The sequence below is a fragment of the Dermacentor variabilis genome, chromosome 9 (genome assembly GCF_050947875.1).
Source record: "Dermacentor variabilis isolate Ectoservices chromosome 9, ASM5094787v1, whole genome shotgun sequence".
NCBI classification, from domain to species: domain Eukaryota; kingdom Metazoa; phylum Arthropoda; class Arachnida; order Ixodida; family Ixodidae; genus Dermacentor; species Dermacentor variabilis.
The window spans coordinates 55634911-55657888 of record NC_134576.1 but is presented as its reverse complement, the minus strand read 5'-3'; the positions used below and the strand labels follow the sequence as shown (position 1 = coordinate 55657888).

The following is a 22978-nucleotide window of genomic DNA, read 5'->3' as shown; positions in this document are numbered from 1 at the left end:
TGGGTTGCGGCACCGATGTCGTGTTGGCTGGCAAGTAAGCGAGGCGGATGGCACTGGAGGCCGGCACATTCATATGGGTACTGCACTGGTCCCCAAGAAACAATACCTACCGGTTTCATGACACGAACTTGCAATTCAGTCTTTGCCGCCAGTGTTCAAAATGTCCGACATCATCCATGCCTTCCTGTTAGCTGCGTAGTCCACAGGAAGTGTTTTGACGCTTTTAAGACATACAGGCATAGCGGCCTTTCCGATCACGAGCAGGCGACATCTTTCAGTCCTTACCCGGTCCTTACTACGCTGTCCTCCAGCACAAGCATCGTCCTTGAATGTCAGAGACTTCTCCAATAACGTCCGATAAAAAAGTGCAGTCTCATCGGCATTGAAGATGTCTTCTTGTGGATATTCGTTCATGTACTCGTGAAGCTTTTCTTCCTTCCACGTCGTGCATGTTTCCTGGTTGAACGACGCCTTCTCTCCACACACGCTGTTAAAGACCAGGTCACGACGATGCTTGAAGCGTGTCAGCTATCCATTGGAAGAAACAAAGTTGTCGATCCCTAGCGTCGCTGCAAAGGACAAGGCTTTCACTGCGATGACATCAGCGAGAGGAAGTCAGTTGCTTTGGGCTTCCTTAAAGGGACACTAAAGGTTACTATTAAGTCAACGTGGACTGTTGAAATACCATCCCAGAAACCTCGAAACGCTTGTTTCGTGCCAAGGTGAGACTTATTTTAAGAGAAAATGCGTTCTGAAGCGTCCGCGTACCTCTAGCGCAGTTCAAATCACCCGCCCTCCGATCGAGGAGTACTGACATCATGGTCTCATAGTGACGTTGCGCCATCGGTGAGTAGAACGGCGTCCGCAGACGGCGCTACGGCTTTTCTGCGCAAAACGCAAACGCGCGGCCAGAAACATAGCCAAGACAGAGCTGACAGCAGAGCGAAAGCGGGAGTATGGTGGCTAGCGGAAGGAGAAACGCGCGACCATAAACTGGTACTTCATTCTATAACGCAAACTTCGACGCTCGTCACAATGGACCCTGACAATGACAGATTGGCTCGTGATGGTGGGCTCAACTTCAGCGATTTGAGCACTGACGAGCGCGACCTGCTGCTGAGGGCTCGCGCTGCCGGCGTCATTGCTTACTACGATGGCGGCATCGACACCGGCTCTCCGGAGTGGGAAAGCAACGAGGGCTTCCCACAACATCACATGGATGTGGCATTCTCGCTGTTTGTTCCAAATGAAAGTTTCGCGAGCCAGCAGAACCCTCACAGAACGACGCGATAATGCAACTACTGAAACTCCAAAGCGTGCGCGGCGCAGAGTCGAGCGAAAACGAAACCTTTCGACCACCCATATTACTGAAGGGTAACGACAAAATGTTATTTTTTCTTAGAATCGAATAGACATAGACAAGTAGCATTTTTTTTCCTTCTTATAATCGAATGAAATGATATTTTTAATACGAGTAGTTGAGTATTAGTAACACAAATTATGAGGAGTGCTTTCGTCATCGGGCTAGTACCGGAATGTCGCTGGGGGGTCTCAAATCGTGTTATGCATTTACCTCAATTTCTCTGTTACTAAAGCTCTGTTCGTGATTATATTGACGCCTCAGATGTTCTAGAACATTGCTCTACGACTTTAACTTGAGTTTCTGGTAACCTTTAGTGTCCCTTTAATCCAAAGGAGCAGCGCTTACTCTAACTTCAGGTAGGCACGGGTGCGCATTCTCTTTTGTGACATGCTGAATTTTGTGACATGCTGTGATCGTCCTCAAGCGCATCCAGTATCAAGCGCTTGTTATTGATAAACTTTGAGAGGATGTTAGGCTTGATGCCGTATTTCCGTGCAATGTCTTGCTTGGCGGTGCCTTCTTTCTCAACTTCTTTCAAAATCTTGACTTTCGTCGCGAGCGCAAATGAAATGTGGCATGCAGAAACACCAGTGGAAAGAACCCAATGCGCACCAACTTGATGAAAGACCCAAAGACAAAGATGCCAACATGCTGCTTACGCCGGGCTTGACAGCTTAATCTTGCCACTTTGTGAGCAGTGACGCTGTGGTCAGCTGCGATGCCGACGATACCAGTGCGACACACAAAGATGCTTCTGCACTTGATTTAATCTTGATGCTTCGTGAGCGGTAGTGCTGTGGTAAGCTGCGATGCAACGATACTAGTGCGATACACAAAGATGTTTCTCCACTTTAAAAAGAGAAAATTTATGAAACGTTACGATCGCCTCGAGGCTTTCAATGGAAAAATAACTTCCAATTAACCGATATTTTAGACTTTTAACTTCCAATTACCGAGCATTTTCTTTGCACAGGATTGCACGCAGAACTGACCGAACCCTCACTTCTAATTAACTGACAATTCCAATTAAGTGACTTCAAATCATCCGAGTTGACTGTAGCACTGAATATAACGAAGTATTTTTGGCTCCCCTTTCAACTTTGTCATAATGAGGTTCGAGAGTAAGTGACAAAACTGTTCTTAGTAAGCATGCTATCCATCGCCTCACACGAGGAAAAAATTGCACATTTTTCTCCTGCGTGCACAAGCCTCAGATGAGCTTGTGCAGATGATCATTTAGCTATGCTGCCGCAATTCATTTTCTCGTTGCCTTGATTTTTTTTCTTTTTTAACACTGTACAAGCTTGTGCAGCCCTTTAATGAAACTAATTTATTAGCAGCGTTCTTGTTCCCTTTCCATTGTCCCTGTCAAATGTTGCACTGGCCATAGAGTAAGTCTATCTGGTCATTAAGGATCCCACTGCAACGAGTGACAAAGTGCGTTACTAAGCTGTGGCATAAACAAGATACCCTAGCTGTGACATCTTTACGGTCGGGCAATGAGAGCTCAACTCACGCTTGTGGTTAACAGCACAATGTTGCTAACTGCATCGCTATAGGCAACAAAACTAAAATAAGTGTCTGCTGTTGCAAGCGTCCAGCTCTTGCACCCTGAAGTGCTTATGTAGACAAAGTATACTAGGCAGTCAACTGTAGAGCTGCCAACCGTACCGAATTCAGCAGGACGGCCCCGACTTTTGAGTAAATGTTCCGAGTTCCAACTTGACCCAGTTGGGATGGCCAAATGTCTCGATTTATCATTCTTGCACTGAATAACGATCAATAAGCGAGGATTGCATTTTTATAACACCTGGCAGCTTGGTTAGATTCTCCTGTTTCGTCTTCCCTTGCATTACCATAAAGGCCGTTTCATTTGTCATAGTTATAGTTCTGTTGTAGGCCTTAACCATTCACAGCACCTCTAGCTATATTAGTAGCCGCATTAACCAGGCAACTACTGCATCTTTCTTGTGAATGGCAACACGGTAGGACTAAAAAGTTTGCATTGTTTGGTACACAGATTGCCGGCTCCTGGCACTGACATGGTCAATTGCTGCTGGCACCCCCAGTCGACGGCGAATTCGACAAGAGCAGCAAGTATAATGCAATTCTGTGAAAGGTACCTGGAACACGACGGATGTCTCCAGCCCCGGCAGGATGTCCAGGAGAAGACGACAGGCGATGGTGCTTAGGTTACCGCCCTCACGGCTGAGCACATAATTGTTCACCAACTGCGGGTAAAAACACAAACAGGAATTTGTGGCTTCAGGAGTGCTCCGAGTGCCACTGAAATTTTCAAACCCTTTGAAACTTCCTCTTATAAACATTTATTAATGCCCTTTCATGGAAATATGCTTACCTTGTTCATGAATTCGTCGTTCTTGAAGAGCGCTTTGAGTAGATGGCCTAGGGTACAGTCAGGGTGGGCACGGCCTGCCGGTGGTGAAAATGCAACAGTTACGATTTCATAGCAGAACTACAAGGTTATCGTTATTACTGCAGCAGGCAACTTCACTGTTTCTTGTTTCTAACGGAAATTTTTTAAAAATGGAGGATTGAGGAACAAGAAAAAACTGCTTATGTACCAGCCTAAATGCACCTTCAACCACTTTTGGCGGCGGTCACAAGTGACACAAGCCTAAGTCTCAATCTTGACATAACCTTGACATTTTCTCCAAATTGCATGTGATTGAGAAACCAGCGATCTAATTGACTACGTTCAAATTCAGGCATGTGTTATTTTAAACATACAAGAAACATCCTCAAAGTTCGATATGAAAACAAAAATAGGTTCTGCAATGAGCTTTACCTATCACACTGGTGTCTACATAAGTGGTTCCTGGAGTACGTTATGGATGATAGCGTAGTGGCTTATAGATATAAGACGCTACATGAGGTGCTCAAAAACCGAAGTCCCATCTCTACCAGGTGAAGTGACTACGTTTGCTGATAACATTGATAACAATGTCTCAGGCATTATTAGCTTCAAAATGCAACAGGAACTCAGGGCTATGCTTCCACCAGGAGCAAGCTTCTAGAGTCCACGAGCTAAATCTTCTGAGCAATGATCTGCAGCATTCTTTTATTTCCCTTTTTTATTCTGCACGGATGCTTAAGCAAAAAACAGTTTGAGTTACATTAGTGGATTTCCCTTCCACAGTACCAACAAAGCCATTCGTTGGGCGCACCAAGCCCAGCAATTGACAAAGGTTGCACAACGAACCGCAACTGGCGACCAGTGTTCACACTGGCTAGTGCAACCTGCCTGTCGCCCCATTGAAATCTCTCACGAGTGGTGCCACTCAAGGCAGCTCACAGCACTACTGCCATGTAAATTAAGCGGCCCTGATTGGCTGTGCAGCTTTGTGAGTGAAAAATTTAGCAGCGAGCGACTAAAGCAAGTATATGTGACCAGTTAATTGCTTTGCAACTAGATCGTGCAACCTATGGGAGCAGCTGATGTAAATGAGCCCGCATTGTAACAGTAGGCTTGGTAAGACAGAAAACAAGCATTAACAAAGAAAACAGGTGATGACACTACCTTCAAGTTTCCACATTAGCTCAACACAACGCAATGTGCATTGCGACGGGTGAACGCAAAATTCACTTGCAGCCTTGACTGATTTTTTCCGTGACCCTGAAGTTGTCAAAAAAAAAAAAAGGTCATAGGCCTGCGCGACACACGCAGCACAGTCATGGCGTAAGCTGGAGGAGTGGCTACATAGGACCACGCAATACAGGTCTTTGGAGCGCAGTATCTTTATGCCGGTTTCACAAGAACAATTGAACTGTCCACTCAGCGTCGGTGGCGAACTGCGGCTTGTCCTGCTCTCCGCACAGCGGTTTGCTGAGCCTGATGTTGCCTGGTTGCCAGCCGCCCGCATAGTTCTACGAATCGCTTCTTCAGGTTTGCCACTTGCGAGGAGGCGCCATAATGAGCATTGAAGAGTACACACAGGTATCGAGACTATGTGGCACACATGTCACATCCCTTCACCCGCGACCCGGTACGTTGCTGTTGATGATGGTGGTGGTAATGGTGGCATCACCTTTGAGACAAGAGGGTGACAAATAGTCGCCTAGCCTGCTACATCCAGGATCCACTACATGCAGCCTGCAACTGTTATGTGCAACTGCTACATGTCGGAACACCTTGGGGAGTACAACGGAACTGCAATGCAGAGTTTGTACGTATCGACACTATGCAGCATGCATGTCAAATGGCACAATACGATGGCAATGATGCTGGTGCTGATTTATGACATTCGCTTTGAAACAGGACGGTGACATAAGCCAGCTAGCCAGCTTGACTCAAGTACACCATGTATATATTTTTTAGCATTCTTGAACACATCTCATTAAACTTCTTTTTCTTCCCCAACCTTTCTTTAACTGCCTTGTACTGCTACATGTGCATCTGGTACATGGCATTCTACCTGGTGTAATAATATGAAACTGCAATGCGAAATATGCCCATACTGATGCTGCGCAGCATGCGTGTCACATTGCGTGTCTCCTCGTGTGCTAGGGTGCGTTTATAGGAGATTTCTCTGCTGCATGCTATAAGTGTTGGCGTGGCTCAGTGGTAGAGTAGCCGACAGCCACCCAGTGGGCCAGGGTTCGATCCCGGCAGGAACTGGGTGTTTTTTTTTTTTTTTCTATTGTTCCCAGCGATAGCTGCTACGGACACCGGTGGTGGTAGTGGACACCATCACCACACGAAACAGCTTATGCTGTTTACAGCCCATACCAGCTTACAGCCCATAACATAACATGACATAACATAACAGCTTACGGCCCATAAGAGCTTACACTGTAAAACAATCTTATTTTACCGTCGAAATTTGTCTTTCCGACATGCCCAATAATTCAGACAGTTTTGCGACTCTGTCTTTGCCAGAAAAAAAAATTAAAAATCTGTCTGCTTCTGTATGTACTTTTCAGAGAAAACACTGGGAAGGCGGGAGAAGGAAATTCAAGACGATGAGCAAAACGAGAACTAGGTGAAAGCAGGAGCCAACATCTCGACAAGTGGACTTGTCTTCCTCAAACTTTTAGCACACAAAGTGAGCCACAGAGTGGCAATGTGCACACACTCAATTCAGACCACACATGGATGCCAAGCAGCCAGAGCAAAAGGCTTCTCCGTCGCCTAGGCAAGACACGCAAGGCCGCTGAGCCAGCATGCTGCCGCCACATTTCCGCTCCGCACTTCTTTGTTCACTTGATCCGAGTCTCCTTTTTTTTTCCCTACGCATTGCCCTTGTGGCACTCCCCTTGGTCGGCGCACCTTATTAAGAAGTGTGCTCGCTGGCCTGCTACACTGCGGGATTTTCTGGCAACCACATTATAATTGGTATTTCGTCTCACGCAGCTCTAGTAAACTAGAATGGGGGAGTGTGTCCAGCCTTGGCAAGCGCCATGGATGATGCAAAAAACACTGAATTGCGGCGGTGCTGCCATTGTCTCATCCTGAAAGCTCTGGCTGTTTCGGCAATGCCGTTCGACTGAGGCGAGCTCACGGGCTGAGCAACGACGACGGGCAATGCACCGTCGTTGTTGTGATATGCATCATTTGTGTCGCTCTTTTTCCATTTTATTGAATACAAAGGGGTGGTGAATGTAATCACTGTTTTTGCCACTGAGCATCAAAACTAGAGCCAGCAGAGTCAAATGCCTGTCAAAGCTCCCTGCAGCTGCGGTAGGGTTTCCGACGCGACAAGCGCCCGGGTTGCCATAGTCATCAAAGGAAATCATAAAAACCATATCTACTCGAATCTAACATGCACATTTTTTCCGATAATATGGGTCCAAAAATTGCTTGCGCAGTAGAATTGAGTACGACCCTAAATCTGTGTAACCATATCGTCATCGGCAATTCAAAATGGTCGCCTCGTACGTGCTCCAAGCCTAGCTGCCTTAGCTTTCTCCATGTGTCGTAGTACGTGTGCTTAGGCAGTGCTTCCTTTGGCTTAGCTTAGTGCACCGTCTGTCTTCCCGTTTTCTGCGTTTCCTCTAGCAGCGAGAAAGTGCCGAGTGCAAAGACATGCCGTGTTCATCACAATGCCGCAATTAAAAGGAAAGCAATCCTACGAGCGGAGACGGACGGAAATCAGGCCACATCACGGGCATTCAGAGTTCCTGAAACTTGCGTGTGGGATTGGCGCAAACAGGAGAGGCATTCTACACTGGTGGCTGCTACGTACGGGGCGGCTGCGTGGTCGCTATCTTGAAAGCGATCTGTGATGGAGACAAGAGTCTACGCATCTAGGCGCACCACGCCATGTTCTCGTCACTTAGTTTGTGTCAAAGCGAGAGGTTGCACAAAGGTCAATTCCCTCGCTCCTGCTACCGCACTTCCTCGCTCTAGCGTTTACAGAGTTTCCGCGGTCACTGAGTGAGATGTGTTCATGTTTGCTTGTGTACGCGTGACTCCATGCTTGTTAATTTAGTTAGTAGGCGAATGCTTACAAGCTTATACGGCCGATAAAACTACTATCCTTACTTTTCGTATAGCTGTCTACTAATTTGCTACCGTAATCGATGCTTTGCCTTTCGGGCAAAACTGCGACTTTTTTTATTTATCGCAACTTTAGTACACTGGCAGTAAATCTTTTGTTTTTCCAAATGAGAGAAAGTTGTATTTTTGTATGAAAGAATGAGGTGTGCGGTACTGTAAAGGACTTTTCTTCTTTTACGTCACGGCAAACGGGTGCGCGTTACAATCAAGGGTGTCTTTTTTTTTTCTTTTTGGTCATGGAAAACAAGGGTGCGTTACAACTGAGGATGTGTTAGAGTTGAGTAAATACGGTAATACGTAAATGACAGCAACGCCAGAACACTTAGTTCCTAATCGCGCCCGTAAGCCTTTATTCTTGCGTTTATCGCTGCACATAAATCCGCGCTAGTGGATGGCTGTGTGCCTTCATAACTGCGTTGCTGCCCATCCATGATCGCATCGATAACCAATGCGGTTTCGTCCGCAGCGGTTGCGGCACACGGTAGTTTTGTTTTGACTTGGCGTGTGCATCAGCCGCCTGCCTTCAAAACCACAAGGTCGCCATCCATGATTGCGTTGATAGTGGCTGCGGTTGCGGCAAACTGTAGTCTCGCTCTGACGCTGTGTAAAGCTCTCGAAGACAAAGAGCACCGGCTAGTTCGTGATGGACGGATGATTTGCTCACTGGCGACAAAAATAATAGAGATGTGCGTGCAGTATTGAAAATTGCATCTCGGATGGAAGAGGTGCACCGCTGCCGTGCTGCGAAGGAAGTCGCAAGGCCTGCGATGCTGAAACGCTAATCCGTCACAAGATGACGAGAATTGCAGCTTCCGCAGTGCTCTCGTGCAAGAAAGAAACAGGATCTGCTGATTCACTCAGTAAGTAAAAGCGTTCTGGTGCAGTAAGCATTCTTTATTGTTTTCTTGATATACCCTCGATAATTAAAAATTAAGTTAATTGGGACATTTTTTTTTTCGGTCCCGTAAAATCCAAATTAATAATGCTTTGCTGTGCTAAAAGGAGAGTAGGCACTAATTCTAAGACACCCTGTGACGAAATGTAATAAGTGTCCCCATGTGATAAGCACTGAAAACTCATTCTCAGCATGCTTTAGTTGCAATGCTGTCTTGTCTCGGCTCATACAATTGCACCCAGTTTGGACCACATGGGTTGCATGGTGCCATCAAAGTAACCTGCCCAATGCCACCAATGGCCCCGAATGTGTTGTATGTTATGCATAGCCTCTCTATTAGGGGGGGGTGGGGTGCCTTAGTGTTTCATAGAGCTTAGCAGGATTCCTTGGTAGCAACATGCTTGAGAACCTCTGCTATAAGCTGCTACATTATAAGTGGTCTGAGCAGTATGTTGTATTGTGATTGATTGATTGAATGATTCTTTATTGGTTTATCACATATACATGTGATGGGAGGCGAAGGGGAAAGCTATTCAAGGATGGCTTGAGGGAGTCCTTCGCCCCCATACTGGCAAAGACAACAGCAGAGGCAAACACGTTTTGTTCACATGGTCGTATACTTTAACAAAACCATCATATTAAACACAACATTGTCATAAACTTTGACAAAACTATAAAATTCAAGCCAAAGACTGTTTCAAGAACATTTACTGTGGCACAACAGCACAAACAAGAATAAATACTTTGAAATCCATGATGTCACTGATGTTCCAGCCTGGGTGGTTTTCATCATCATCATCATCATCATCATCATGATCGGCCTAATTTATGTCCACTGCAGGACGAAGGTCTCTCCCTGCGATTTCCAATTAGCCCTGTCTTGCGCCAACTGATTCCAACTAGTGCTCGCGAATTTCCTAATTTCATCGCTCCACCTAGTCTTCTGCCGTCCTCAACTGCGTTTCCCTTCTCTTGGTACCCATTCTGTAACCCTAATGGTCCAACGGTTGTCTAACCTGTGCATTACATGATCTGCCCAGCTCCATTTTTTTCTCTTAATGTCAATTAGAATATCAGCTATACCCGTTTGCTCTCTGATCCAAACCACTCTCTTTCTGTCTCTTAATGCTATGCCTAGCATTCTTCATTCCATCGCTCTTTGAGTGGTCCTTCACTTATTCTCAAGCTTCTTTAACAGACTCCAAGTCTCTGCCCCATATGTCAGCACCGGTAAAATGCACTGATTGTAGACCTTCCAAGCTTCCAGTCAGGAGCTGACAATATCTGCCGTATGCGATCCAACCCATTTTTATGCTTCTATGAATTTCCTTCTCATGATCAGGGTTTCCTGTGACTAATTGACCTACGTAAATGAAGTCCTTCATAGACTCTAGAGGGTCATTGGCGATTCCGAATTCTTGTTCTCTTGCCCGGCTATTCAACATTATTTTTGTCTTAACCCTACACAAAAAGAAAAAAAGAAAGGTCTGGCTTTATTTTCCTTTACTCGTAACCAACCTCTACCACGAAATTGACTAAAATAGAGGTTCTGCGTCACCAACCATGGGCTTACGCCCACCAGAAGGGCAACAACACGTTCCACAATGAGGAATTTGAAAAATGGCAATTGTTGGCTACCCACTTACTCGGATGCCGGTCGTCGAATGGGTCCGGATCCATCTTGAGGTATGCCTCGGTCTCTTTCTCGACGAGCTCTGCGATGCTGCCAGAGTCCAGAGAAAACAGAACAATTTTGTGACGGCCATTTCGGGCAAGCTTCATGTTACAGCCAAGTGCTAAACATTTTGCTCAGCATTGCCTTTATATTTTCTAACAAGCACTAGCCAGCAATCGAAGACAACAAGGTATGGGTCACACCCACTGACCTGCCACGTGTCAATCATGCCTCGAGCACATGCTTTATGTAAAGAACATGCTACCTAAGCAGAGCAAGAGAAATAATATGTTGACAGCTATGAGAAGGCAGCCTTGCAAAGACACCTACAAACTACAGCAATAGGTAACAAAGTTACAAACCCTTCAAACTATAATATAACCGCAGGAGGGTCTTAAACTTTAACAGCTTGCTTTTTTTTTTCTGTATATATGTTCGTTTTGAATAAAACTTCTTTGTCTGTGCCCATATGTTGCCTTTCTTGTCCTATTATGTAACACTCTTTCAAAAGTCTTAAAGACTAAAAAAAATGCAAGTGCACCAGTAAAAAAAAAAAAGGTGAGCAAGAAGCATGCTGTTTCGTAAATGGCTAAAGGTCACTGGGTTACATTAAGGAACAACAGCTTCAGGTATATCATTCCACTCATCCATTATTGTGAGAAAGGTCCACCATTAAAAACACTAGGGCAACTAGGCATACGCTGATCCATGGGGTTAAATGTCCCAAAGAAACGGAGGGGGCTACGGTAGGTTGAGCTGTTTATGGCTAGGGTTCTGTGTATTTTTGTTCTGTGTGTGCAAAAACCGTGGGCCGATCCCGAACATAGTGCAATACTAGGGCCGACCCCGCGGCAGAGGTGAAGCAGGCTTCAAGTGCTCCACCAACTTGCAAAAATAAGCACTATCTTGGATCCAAATACAACTCGTATCAGATATTAAGCGGATAAGAATGGATACTACATTTTGATCCACATCGGCCATGTCAACGTTTGCACTGCCCTCTTTTTGTCGGCGTTCCAAGTGCTTATGAATCTCCTTCTGCTCTCTCATGGTGGCGGCCCTGTCAAAACGTCACATGTGTCTAGTTTCCTCCGGCTCCTCGGGATGGCGGTCCCATTGCCCACACGAATGTGTGTAAAAATCATGGTAAATGAGTTCGCACTTTCATTCATTATTCTGTGTCACTTCTGTGTCATGTGCTAAACAGCTTCACTGGTCAACCACCTTCAAAGAGTGGAATGGCTCATGATTTTTTTTACTTATTCCGAAAGTTCTGAATGTGGCACATAAAATGAAGGGCACGGTAAAGGTTGAAGACGCGACGTGTACGCCAATTACAACTGAAGGTTTACTCAAACCTGCCAAAAAATAAAACAGCAATGCGGCAGAAAAGACTATGCCCGCCGCAGATGTCACTCTACGTTTTTCGCCATCACAAAACGCACACTTGTCCAAGTACTTTTTTTCCTTTGGCAACCAGAGAGTAAAACAGCCCGACTCCACGCATTTCCTGTAGCATGTCTTTAGGCCACTTCTCTTCACTACTTGAAAGTGAAATTACAGCCTCACAATCCTAATATTCTTTTTTTCGTGTATTCATTTATATACATTTTACTACCGTTGACAAGTGATTCATTCTCATGGTTGCAAATGAGCTAATTGTATGTCTTGCAGCCAGATATTGGATGCCCTTTGCTTCGTAATGTCTTCCCGGCTCCATTCTTTCTTTTTCAGTCTGCAACAGCTTTGACTATTGTATCACTCTCGGTTATTAGCAAAAAGCTTTTTGCTCGCGCTGACTTTCACAATCCTGTCATTGACATCGCATACATTATACATTTTGCGACTGTTCTCCCTCCTGTTATAAACCCTATTTGGATTGACAGTATGCGTAAATGAATAAGAATCTGTGAAAGCACGACTAATACCAGCTAGATCTAGTGGTTTAAAATCACGGTCGTGTAGCGACATAAAGGGATGGCTGACGCACAAGTTACCCACTAGCTGGGTATGATAGGTTTCAATGAAGTGGGTCACGATGCAGGCTTGCTGGTAATCATGCATGTCTGTCAACCTGAGAACCTTAGAATTTTCAAAAATGTTAGGAGTGTATGAATATTTGAAACTTTCAAATAATGAAATGATTAGTGTCCTATTTGATGCAGTCTTCAAATCAAATAGTCCCTATTCACAAATGCGAATATTTTTACACTTCACAACGTCAACTGCACCCAAATATGTATAAAATTGGAGCAAAAGTACAGTAAGTTCCCACCCCCTCGGCCATAGTATACACTCGAACCTTGCTATAAAGATGTTTAAGAGGGAGCCAAAATTACTTTGTTATATCCGTTACTCTGTTATATCCGTCATTGCCTTTTAATGCAATACATGCCGAATGGTGTGCACAATTCTAAATATAGAAATAAGAAGACATCTTTTCGGCCCGCAGGACCGTTACACGGCCACGCAGGTGATGAAATTTGAATAAAATAACATAAGAATATCCGGCGTGTGCAACACATGACGACACGTGTTCCATTGTGGTGGTCTTTCGCGTTCACTTTCCCCTTGGCATGTCGCGGTCGATCGGTACGTGGAACACAACACAGCACTGTGCGATCGAGGAGCCAAGCGAATTTCGCTGCTTCGGCTTGGCTCAGCCGGCTCATGGCCTCCGAGATTGCACCGATGCCAATGCGATCGCGGAGGCCACGCCCAGCTGTTCCTGCCTCCTCGGCGTGCCATGCAATAGAAGTGAATGTACTAATCTTCCGCACCGCAACGCATCTTTCACTCTGCCGCGCGTCTCACGTAGCCAGGCACGCGCAAGAAAGAGAAGTCAGTGAAGAAGTGCGGTAGTGAGCGTCTCCTTGTGCACAGGTGTGCAACTGTGCGCGGCTGTGAGAAAGATCAGTGCTGCTCGACGATGTATTCGATGTGGAGACGCGGGAGTGTTGATATGTCAGGGCAAACCAGTGCCGAACCCTGTGGAAAGCGATGTACTCGGCGCGCAGTGGTCGGGAATTTTTTTGCCTTGGAGACGAATCTAGTTCGTCATATCCATTGGCAGGACAATTTCACTTCGTTAAAACGAGATTTTATGTACATAAATCACTATGGGGATTTCAAGGGGAATTTAATTTACTGCGTTATGTCCATTATTTCATTACATCCAGTTTTGTTATAACAAGGTTCGAGCGTAGACACAAAACATGACAACTTGCGTAGTGGAGCAGGCTTTGTCCCTTAGGTAGCCATGCTTGCTTTACAGCAATCATTCATACTCTCTGAAGAGCCCTGTGCATGTGATAAACGACTTGTTTGCCCCTAATCCTCCAGTTGTGCTTTTAATAAACAATGCTTCACAATGTACTATGCAATGACAGAAACTTGTGAACATTACTGGGATGTAAACACTATTTTATATTAATTGTGCTAACAGCTGTTCGTTATTCGAGAAGTACTCAACATTCAATCCGACTCGATTCGCTTCTGGCACCATACGATTCGTATTCTATTCATTCTCAAAAAGCACTATCCAGACACCCTAAAACATGTCGTAGAAACCAAGAAGGCGTAGAGGGAAGTGGGAGATGGATAAATAGCGTGGGTTTTATAGCCAAGCTGTTATGCTCTAGTTGGTCGGCATTTTGCATGTCTGCATCTGTCAACAGAAATATGGGCCGATCCAGGAGGCAAGTGCCAGGAGCAGTGGTAAGTGCCCCACATAAGGCAGTCAGCAAAGTGAAGCGAACAGTGCATGCCTTCTTTGTAATCATGCATACAACACACAGAACAGCATACATGTATGTTTATAAAAGAACAAGCACAAAACAATCATGTAACTGCATAATTGATGATAAGACACTTCTGGTGATGTGAAGCACACAGCGCTCCTCCCCCCCCCCCCCTCCCCTACATTTCCTGGAAGAAGATTACTGCTCCGCAGTAGGCTGCGTTGACGGCAGCTTCCGATGTGGGGAGTGACGTCACCGGCCCTTAGTATATAAAAGAACCAGCCTTGCAACTGTTTTCAATGTCGGTGCAGCACCGCTACGAGTGGCAACGTGCTGCAAAAATAACTATTACTACCACTACTATAAAATAGCATTACTATCATTACGCTAAAGCCATCAAGAATTGCATGCCTCTCTCAGCAGTTGTAGTGCAGTTTTCAACAGCTTTAGTGGACATTCACTTTCACAGGGCTGGGATGGTGAGTCAATGTTAAAAAAAATATATATCATGCCCTGAATACACAGTTCTTGTGGGATACACATACATGCTTTATTAACCTTTAGGTGCAGTGTACAAGGAGGAAATTCGGAACAGCAGAGACTGACAAGTTAGACTGACAAGTTACGGACTGTTCTCGATGACGGGGACTTTTTCAGTGACTTCCTAAAGAAAACTCGGACACAGATGAGCGAAGCATTTTTGAGATCATATTTCTAGTAACTAACACTTGCTAAACTTGGCGCAATGTTCACAAATTTGTAAAACAAGCTCAAATTCGTAAACTTTCGGAAATCCGAGAGAGTTGGTGGATCACATCAAGGCAAGTCACAGCACGAGAACCACAAGGTCACAAGGAGAGGCAGCTGACACATGGCACTACTTTCAACAGCATGGTTTGTGATAAAGTAAGCGGTGCTGTACAAGATTGACTTGGTGATGGAAATAAACTCTGGATGACGGTAGTTCTGCGAGTGTTGAATGAATGTGCCTTCTCGTGTCCTTGTAGCTTTCATGCTACAACTCGCCTTGACTCAGTGATCTAGCTTACCCACTAGTCAAGGTCACACCAGGTAGCAAAACACGCAGACTTGGCACACATGTACTGTCTTCCATGTTCAGCCTGTCCATTGTTTTGGGTGTCTTTTCTGAGATAAATTGGGATGGACCTGCCCAGCTTACTACTCTTATTCTCACCACCTCGGCTGCAAATATAAACCCAATGCTCTGCACATGAGTATTTTTGGACTCTGCCCCCTAGTTTGGCTAAAAGGTTAACGTGCAAACCAAGGCATGTAAACAGAGCCAACAGGGCCACTTGGTACAGGGCTATTTTTAAAACCTTACGTGGCAGCCACATTTTGACGGGGGTGAAATGCAAAAATGCTCCTGCACTTAGATTTATGTGCCCATTAAAGAACCCCAGGTGGTGAAAATTAATCCAGAGTCTCCCCCTACGGTGTGCCTTATAATCAGATCATGGTTTTGACCTGCAAAATATTACAGTTCAGATTCATTAATTTAACTATATTATTTATTCATCTGTAAAGCCTTGAGTAATCGCTGTTGATCACTGTCTGGAACCATCCCTCTTAAGCAGCCTAAATTAACGAGTAGTTACTTTCAAGTGCTCAGTCTTCCAAATAAAACCTCTGTCGCACTGCATTACGCCTGGCTGCTACCTAGATTTTTTTTTTCCAGTGTTTCGTCTACTCTTGCATCACTGTATGCCATGTCCAGTTGAGATGATAATGCATACCTCGTGAGCACAGGGATGGGGTCAGCTCCAGTCCCATTCTGGGACTCCCATTGCTCGAGCAGCCGGAAGAGTTCGGAAACCGAGTCCAGAGTCCGGATGGAGTCGGTCGAGGCCCCTCCACTGCTGCCTACCCCATTGGCTGCTGTGGCGGCTGCCGCTGCTGGTGCTGCCGGCTCCATGGCTAGGGCGGAAAACCCAAGCCACTGGACACTGCAAGGGCACGGGAGAGCAGCATGGCCAAGATCAGACCACAAGACAACAGTAGCAGGCCAAGGCAAAAAGCACTGGGGGGATTTAAAAAGGCAGTAAAAGAAAAAAGCAGCACTAATTAAATTTAGACAAGTAAAGTAGTCTCAAAACTCTACTTGCATTAATTAGGTGGGCAATAGTTCATTATTATTGGGCAAAATGAAGGCTATACCCCATTTTAAGGAAGAAAAAGATGTGCAGAAACTATTGATCACTATTGTCAATGTATGTGAATAGCAGAGTGTGCCTAGAAAAATATTCACTTCACGAAGAGAATGATGCACTCATAGGCGTGTATAAGTTGCAGTGAAGACATTTAGGTAGCATTTCATGTTTTATTGCATAATTTCATAGACAACACCCTTAACTAGCACAGCGGTAGCAGTGCTGAAGCGTTCTCCCACAGCCCTGAAGCTGTCATAGGAGAGGTAGGGGAAAGAAAAGGAGGGAAACGCCTTCGAAGTACTGCATCTAAACGTTCAGCCATCCCCTAGCTCTCGTTCAACAGCCCGTGCGTCTCAAAAAGCTATAATAATTGGCATTCAGCAACGAATGTGTCCCGTAAGTGAGTTACGCGAGAGAACATTGTTTGCATCAGCACCTTTGTATCGGCAGTCCAACTATTACTAACCAGCACAAAAATGAGCCAGAGAGCTTTAAAGTTAGCATTGAAGCTAGCTGTGTCAATATGTCAATGTAACATCAAGAATTTCCAGGTGCTTTCTCATATTCTCACAGGGAGGTGGAGGCTTGAAGCGATCAGCAATAGTTAAAAGAGCGAACCTTATGCCAATGTCACATGGGGCACTTTCAATTGCGATTGAGCTCAATCCAGGTCTGTTTTCTTGGCTCCTTAGTGCAAGATGTGCAAGGGAGCCAATCACAATTGAGAAATCCCACCCCGACTAGGCTCGAGTGCAATCAAAAGTAACCTGTGTGACTGTGCTATTAGGCTGGAGTCAAACGGATGAAGACAAGTCCAGCAAAACTTGTTGCTTGGCGAGCGGGTGCTTAGATGCAACGGTGTAGCCGGCACGACCAAGGAATGTGGACGAGAATGACACAGACAAGAACAAATGCCACTACCCCCCAACTGAAGTTTATTTCAAAATAAGCTTCAGTTGGTAGTAACGTTTGTTCGTGTCTGTTTTCGTCTGTCCACTTTCTCCATGCTGGCTATACCATTGGCATTGCATACGAGCTCCTTAGTCAAAACATGGGCTCCAGCCTGACATATTTGTTGTATGACCACCATTCATCTTTCCCCATATCTGCGGCATTTTAGCGCAGGAAAATTTACAAAAACTTGCTCAACTGGGCCTTTGGTTCCTCTAGAGCGCAGTGTGATTCTCCTTTCTCAATAAACAATTAGCTACACCCACAATGTGCACTGTCAAAATGCATGAAGGCATGAAGCGCTTCTGCAGAAACTTCAAAGGTTCCAATGGCACCAAGTGCCTTTCATTTTGGTGCCTTTTGTGGCTGACCTAGTTCATGTCACGATAAGCACAGCCATTTTATAACTGCATAAGTGTGATTTACTGAAACAGCATAGTGTTCTTTCTTAGTTTCTCAATGAAGAGGTCATCAGGTGGTATTTTAAACATTCAGAGATTCAAATCCTGTCATGTTTTCCTATGCCCAAAACCCCAATGTCAGATGTCAATGACTGATATTAACTGAAACATCTTTATTTTAAATCTTGGATACAAAACTTGATAACATACAGCTGAGCCAAGAAAATATGGCATCACAGATGGCTCTGTGTATACTTGTATATGGCTCGTAGAAAAAGCAAGTACACCATGAGTCTGACAGGCCTGATGTGTTGAATGAGTGTGAATATTTGAGAAAACTTGGTGCTACACATGAGATTGAGTAACCGAGAGATACATAAGTTGACACATGTGTTTACTGTGACTAAGAACACAACACTTTTTTTCAATTTAATTGCGCATCAGAGGTTTCACTGTGCTGCTTTGGTTAGCAAAGTCCAATGACAGCAGCATTTCTTATTTAACATCAATTACTTCTTGGTAAAAAAAACCATGTGAAATCTTTATAATCAAAAGTGATAGTTTAGTATATTAAATTGGCCAAGAGCGTTGCTTCTGCTGAGAATTGAGCATTTGTAAGCAAGAAAATGGCCCAAATGTAGGAAACTACTGGCAGCATCCCTGTGAATACATGGTATCAGCTCTCACGGTGACAATAATGAAACAAAGGAACAGCTCACCAACAAAATGCTGGTGCAATGCTTTTGTTGACGGAGCTACCCCTTTCAGGTGCTTTGTACCCAGTTGTGTACACCAAGATAGTGCATCAAGAGCGAAAGCATTGATAAAAGTATGACACTAAAAATGTGCTGCATACTTATTGAATCACTTATTGGAACTGTGCTATAATCTTGAATAACATGTGAAAAACGTTTTACTAAAATGAGTGGGAGAGTAGACGGTTGGTTGTTCTTGCTCAATGTGAGTATGTTGTATGTAGCGGGATCTTTTCTTTCACTGTTTTTAACAAGTTTTCGCACAAGGCATTATTGTTCAAGTGACTGAATAAGTGCTTTTCAAGCCTGCTAAACACAATGATGTTCTCATGTTCGACGTACCTGTAGTTCACATCCTGCAAACTTGGTAAAACTCACTAAAGAATTGAAAATTGTTAATCTACACAGCAGCTGTATGCTTTTTATGATTCTGAACATACGAAAAAGGTGGCAAACGTAAGTTTTTAAATCAACAGAATTGGAACCTGAAAGGGCTAGGTAATACACAAACACAGTACATCACCCTAAAGGGATGCAAACATGATGTGACTGGCTAAATAACAAATAGCTTGGCCTAAATCGATGCAATCAATTTGCTGGCTGTTCAAAGGTGAGGCATCCATATTGGATGACTGGAAAACACTGACAACCAGTTATGCGTTTCAAGTGTTCATAAACTGGTGCCTCTGCATGACAGCTGCGGCTCTCCAGCAGGAGACACGTTCAGAACAGTTGCCCACCTTTCTCCCCATATACTCCCAGTAAGGGTTGTTATCCCTCATATTCAAACAAATTAATCTTCAACGCTTTTGAACAGTAAATGCAAGAACTCATTACAAATCAAATAGAAAGTACTATTTGATTCGTATTTGAGATTTCCTATATTGCACACATCTAACACTATGTTATGCATTGTTAGTAAATTACATTTCTTCGACAGCACAGTTTTATAAACTAGAAAAGACACAAAAGAGGCAATGCCACCATCAAGGTTTCGCAGCAGCTCGCTGACACATCATAGATTTTGGCAGCATCCTAGTCATGTCAATAGGAGTGTCGTTGAAGCAAGTCTGTTGCATTCTAAAGGAACAAAAGGCTCAACTGAGCAAGTTTTTGGACACTTGCCCATGTGAAAAACACCCAAAATATAAGAAAATGGTCTGCCTGAAGTCCGTGGTCCCACATGCAGCTTCTGCTGTAGCCTGTAGATGCAGTTCAAAGGTTGCAACTACTTTGTGCCAAGAACTCAAACTCTTAAATTGACTGTTACAATACCCGCTGGTGTAGACAAGTATAGGGAGAAAGGTTTCTAGCACTGTCACCAATGTCATCAATCCTTAAAACTAGCAAAAAAAATTTTTTTTAACCCCTTCCAACTGCAAGGTGCACTCATACCTATCCAGATGAAGATATTCACACTGATATGTCACTGCCGCAGACCAATGAGGCGATCTACCACAAAATGTTCAGGTAGTAACACTGAGGAATGTGTTTCACCTGCTCCTGAAGTTTCTTAATGGTATTAATCTATTCTGTGGATAGCTACATTGAGCAGGATGCTAAATGTCCCCAATTGCATGATGCAGCTGATATTCTCATTAGGTACGGGGGGGGGGGGGGATCTTGCAAGGAGTGGTAGCATTGTATCAAACAAAATTTTGACCTAATGAGGATTCAAAGTTAAAATTCCCACTTCACTTCTATGGACTGATGGCATTAAAAAGACTGATTTGTGCATCTTGTTACAGTGCCACACGAAAACGACCATTGTCGAAGCAGATGCCGTCTGCAACTAGTTTTAGCGCAATACTAAGAAAGGTTAAACATAGCTGCTGCATTCACATGGGTCTTCCTGGTTCTTATATCGAGTGCGGTCAACGTGCAACGTCTACCCGCGACCTAAGGTGCGCGTACTCTTATAGATGATGCAGACGACGAGACACAAACCCACTGGAGTACAGCTAAATTTTAACTTCGCGGGACTGATTAGGTAAATTTAGTAGCCAAACAAGGGTTCGAGTGTTTTATCGAAGACTGTGTGTCCCACGAGGAAGCTAGCGATAAGAAACTACTGAATCACGAACACCCAATCGTCTGGCTATAAGACGACGTTCAGCGGAGCTAGGACGTCAGCTCTGTCGTGCTTACAGCTACTGCAGAGCCAAAGTACAGACGTCTCATCCAACGGAAAGTTTCTGGATTCTGCTAAAGGCAGTGAAGGTTTAAATCAGTAGCTTTGAGGTAAGCAAACGCGCCGACTTTACAGGCCCACGGGTCGCTAGCCGGGAGATCCACCTGAGGATCGCTATCGCAGCTTGTTTACTGCACACCACTACACCGTTGTCGCTTTGCTCTCCTCCGCTGAAGAGTCGAGGAGCAGAGACTGGACACCCCCCTCCCCGATTTTTCAAGGCAAAAGGGAAAACTCGGGGCTCACCAGAATGAATGAGGGGGGCCGAACCAGCTGACGACAGGAACTTGGAAACGAGAGCTTTCGGCTACCGTTGGATTGGTTTGTAGGCTTTCGCGACCGCGCGCGGCGAGAAAGCGTTATCAAATGGGTCGCGGCCGGCGATGTGTCACGGCGAAAGAACAGCAATAAACAAGTTTGCCGGACGGCGCTGCACTTAACCCTAGCGCATTGTCGGCGCGCAGAAGCAGTGTCTTCTGCTGCGCCGTCCGGACATGCAAGACGTCTGCAACAAGCACTTCAGTTCGCTCATTCTACAAGCGCCGCTTCTTACGCATCCTACGCAGTTGCTACTCACCCGGGTCAGTGGGAAATAGAATCCCCGGCTGTTTTAAGCGGCCAGGAAGACGATGAATTGACCAAAAGCACGTTCACGCACACCGCGAGCCCTTCGCTCGCCGCACCACTGCACACCACGGTCGCTGCCACGTGCTTGGCTTCACTTGGAATCCAACGGGAGGCGCAGCAATCGTACACACTTTCTGCTTCAGGTCTGATGGCGTGACACACGGGATACGTTAATCTCTGACGCGCCACCAACGTTCTCGAAGCGTCGTACGTAATGTGGTACGCGCACAGTACCCGTATCCTTGGGGTGTGCACCGACACCCGACCGGCTCGGCACGGCCACAGAATACGCCTTGCTTTTTCTTATTTGCGTCGCAAAAGGCGTCGCCGCCATGATGAATTCTACGCGCATGCTCGTGTTTCGTCATCTTTTTGAGTAAAGAAAGAAGTTATTTACCAAAGATTGCGTTTATATTACGTTTATTTTTGCTTTCGTTCGATAAAAGATAATGCTCTTTTTGCTTAAGGTAAGCTAAACTGCGAAAAAGTCGTACTTGTGGTGTTTGTGGCTTAGAGACAACGTCGGTAGATGGCACCTAACATGTTCGGAAAACGCGGGATATTTGAATGTTTATTGAAACGTATTCCAGAGATGAGCTGCATACGCCATACGTAACAAGTCCACGACACTCCAGCACCAGTGGCGTAGCAACGGGGGCGGGGGGTTGTCAAGTCACAAGTACAATGTCTGTGTCAGCGGAGCGGAATTTTATAAAAAAAAAAAGGTTACGGATATTTGGCGATATTCTATGAAGTTATGTGTCTTTGTGATTAATAGGAACTCGGTAGCGTGAAAAATATGGCTGATAAGTAATAATCATACCCTGAATAATCACTTAATTAGTACTTATAGAGGAAGCGCTTCAATTCGAGAACTGAGGACTCAAAGTCATATTATTAACTCAACATAAACTTCTTAAACAAAATCGTTTTGGGTGCTACAGCCCACAGTACTTTGGCACTGTGGGCGGCGCCCAGTATGGCAGCAGCAGCGAAAGAAATATGAAATATACCTACAATCTACTCTCTATACAACCGCTCTCTCCTTCGTATATGGCACTCAAACTTAAACTCTGAAAACAGCGTATTTAATGAAATTGCTTGTCTGCAAAGAAATACAGCTACCTACATCACCCGTCACGGAGAATGTTGGTCTATACCCCCCTCAAGAACCAACTACGGTTTCCAAATGACGAAAAATAAATTACCCAGACTGCTTAATTCATTACATGACGCTGGCATTGACATCATTAACATAACACGTTCAGAACTGTCGTTACTTATCAGAACCTTCTCCTAAATAATGAATCAAGCGTAATTTCTTTTTCACTTGTATTCACATGTGTGTCTTGTTAAATGTGTGTAATGACATAATTTTGCTTGTCCTTTTCTTTCTCTTAATTATTCCAATATTAATCGACCATCGTATCTCTTCACCTTTAATTATGCATCGTCAAGTGTACGCGATTTCCACTTTTATTCACGTATTGCCAAGTGTATGTAATGTGGTGGTTCGTACTATCTGCATTGCTTTTATTTGCCCTTATCTCATTTCTTTGTTCTTTTTTTGTTTGTTCCGTTATAGGAAATTCTCTTGAATTGATCGATGATATGTAATGTTCTTTGCGTACGGTTGATTGCGCTACTCACTGCCACCATGTAACACGGGGGCTAAGGGCACCTCAAGCT

The 22978-nt window shown here is 44.7% G+C and overlaps 1 protein-coding gene and 1 non-coding gene across 8 annotated transcripts in view; both read right to left on the bottom strand.

Annotated features, from left to right (window-relative positions):
• Positions 1 to 21627, bottom strand: part of mahj (LisH and WD40 domain-containing protein mahjong) — a 130448-nt gene extending 108821 nt beyond the window's left edge. For 6 of the 7 annotated variants that reach the window (XM_075704306.1, XM_075704302.1, XM_075704305.1 and 3 more), the window contains exons 1-5: positions 21240 to 21627; positions 15951 to 16160; positions 10425 to 10501; positions 3723 to 3796; positions 3487 to 3594 (exon numbers count right to left, since the gene is read on the bottom strand). In XM_075704306.1, the coding sequence (XP_075560421.1) occupies positions 3487 to 3594; positions 3723 to 3796; positions 10425 to 10501; positions 15951 to 16129 (438 nt within the window). In that variant the 5' untranslated portion in view covers positions 16130 to 16160; positions 21240 to 21627. Of the gene's footprint in view, positions 1 to 3486; positions 3595 to 3722; positions 3797 to 10424; positions 10502 to 15950; positions 16161 to 20908; positions 20998 to 21239 lie in introns of those variants that run through there. The other variant, XM_075704303.1, reaches the window with a different exon arrangement.
• LOC142558704 (U2 spliceosomal RNA) lies at positions 11255 to 11444 on the bottom strand. The gene has a single exon (XR_012823096.1). It is a non-coding gene; the product is annotated as a U2 spliceosomal RNA (small nuclear RNA).
• Positions 21628 to 22978: the final 1351 nt, after the last annotated feature.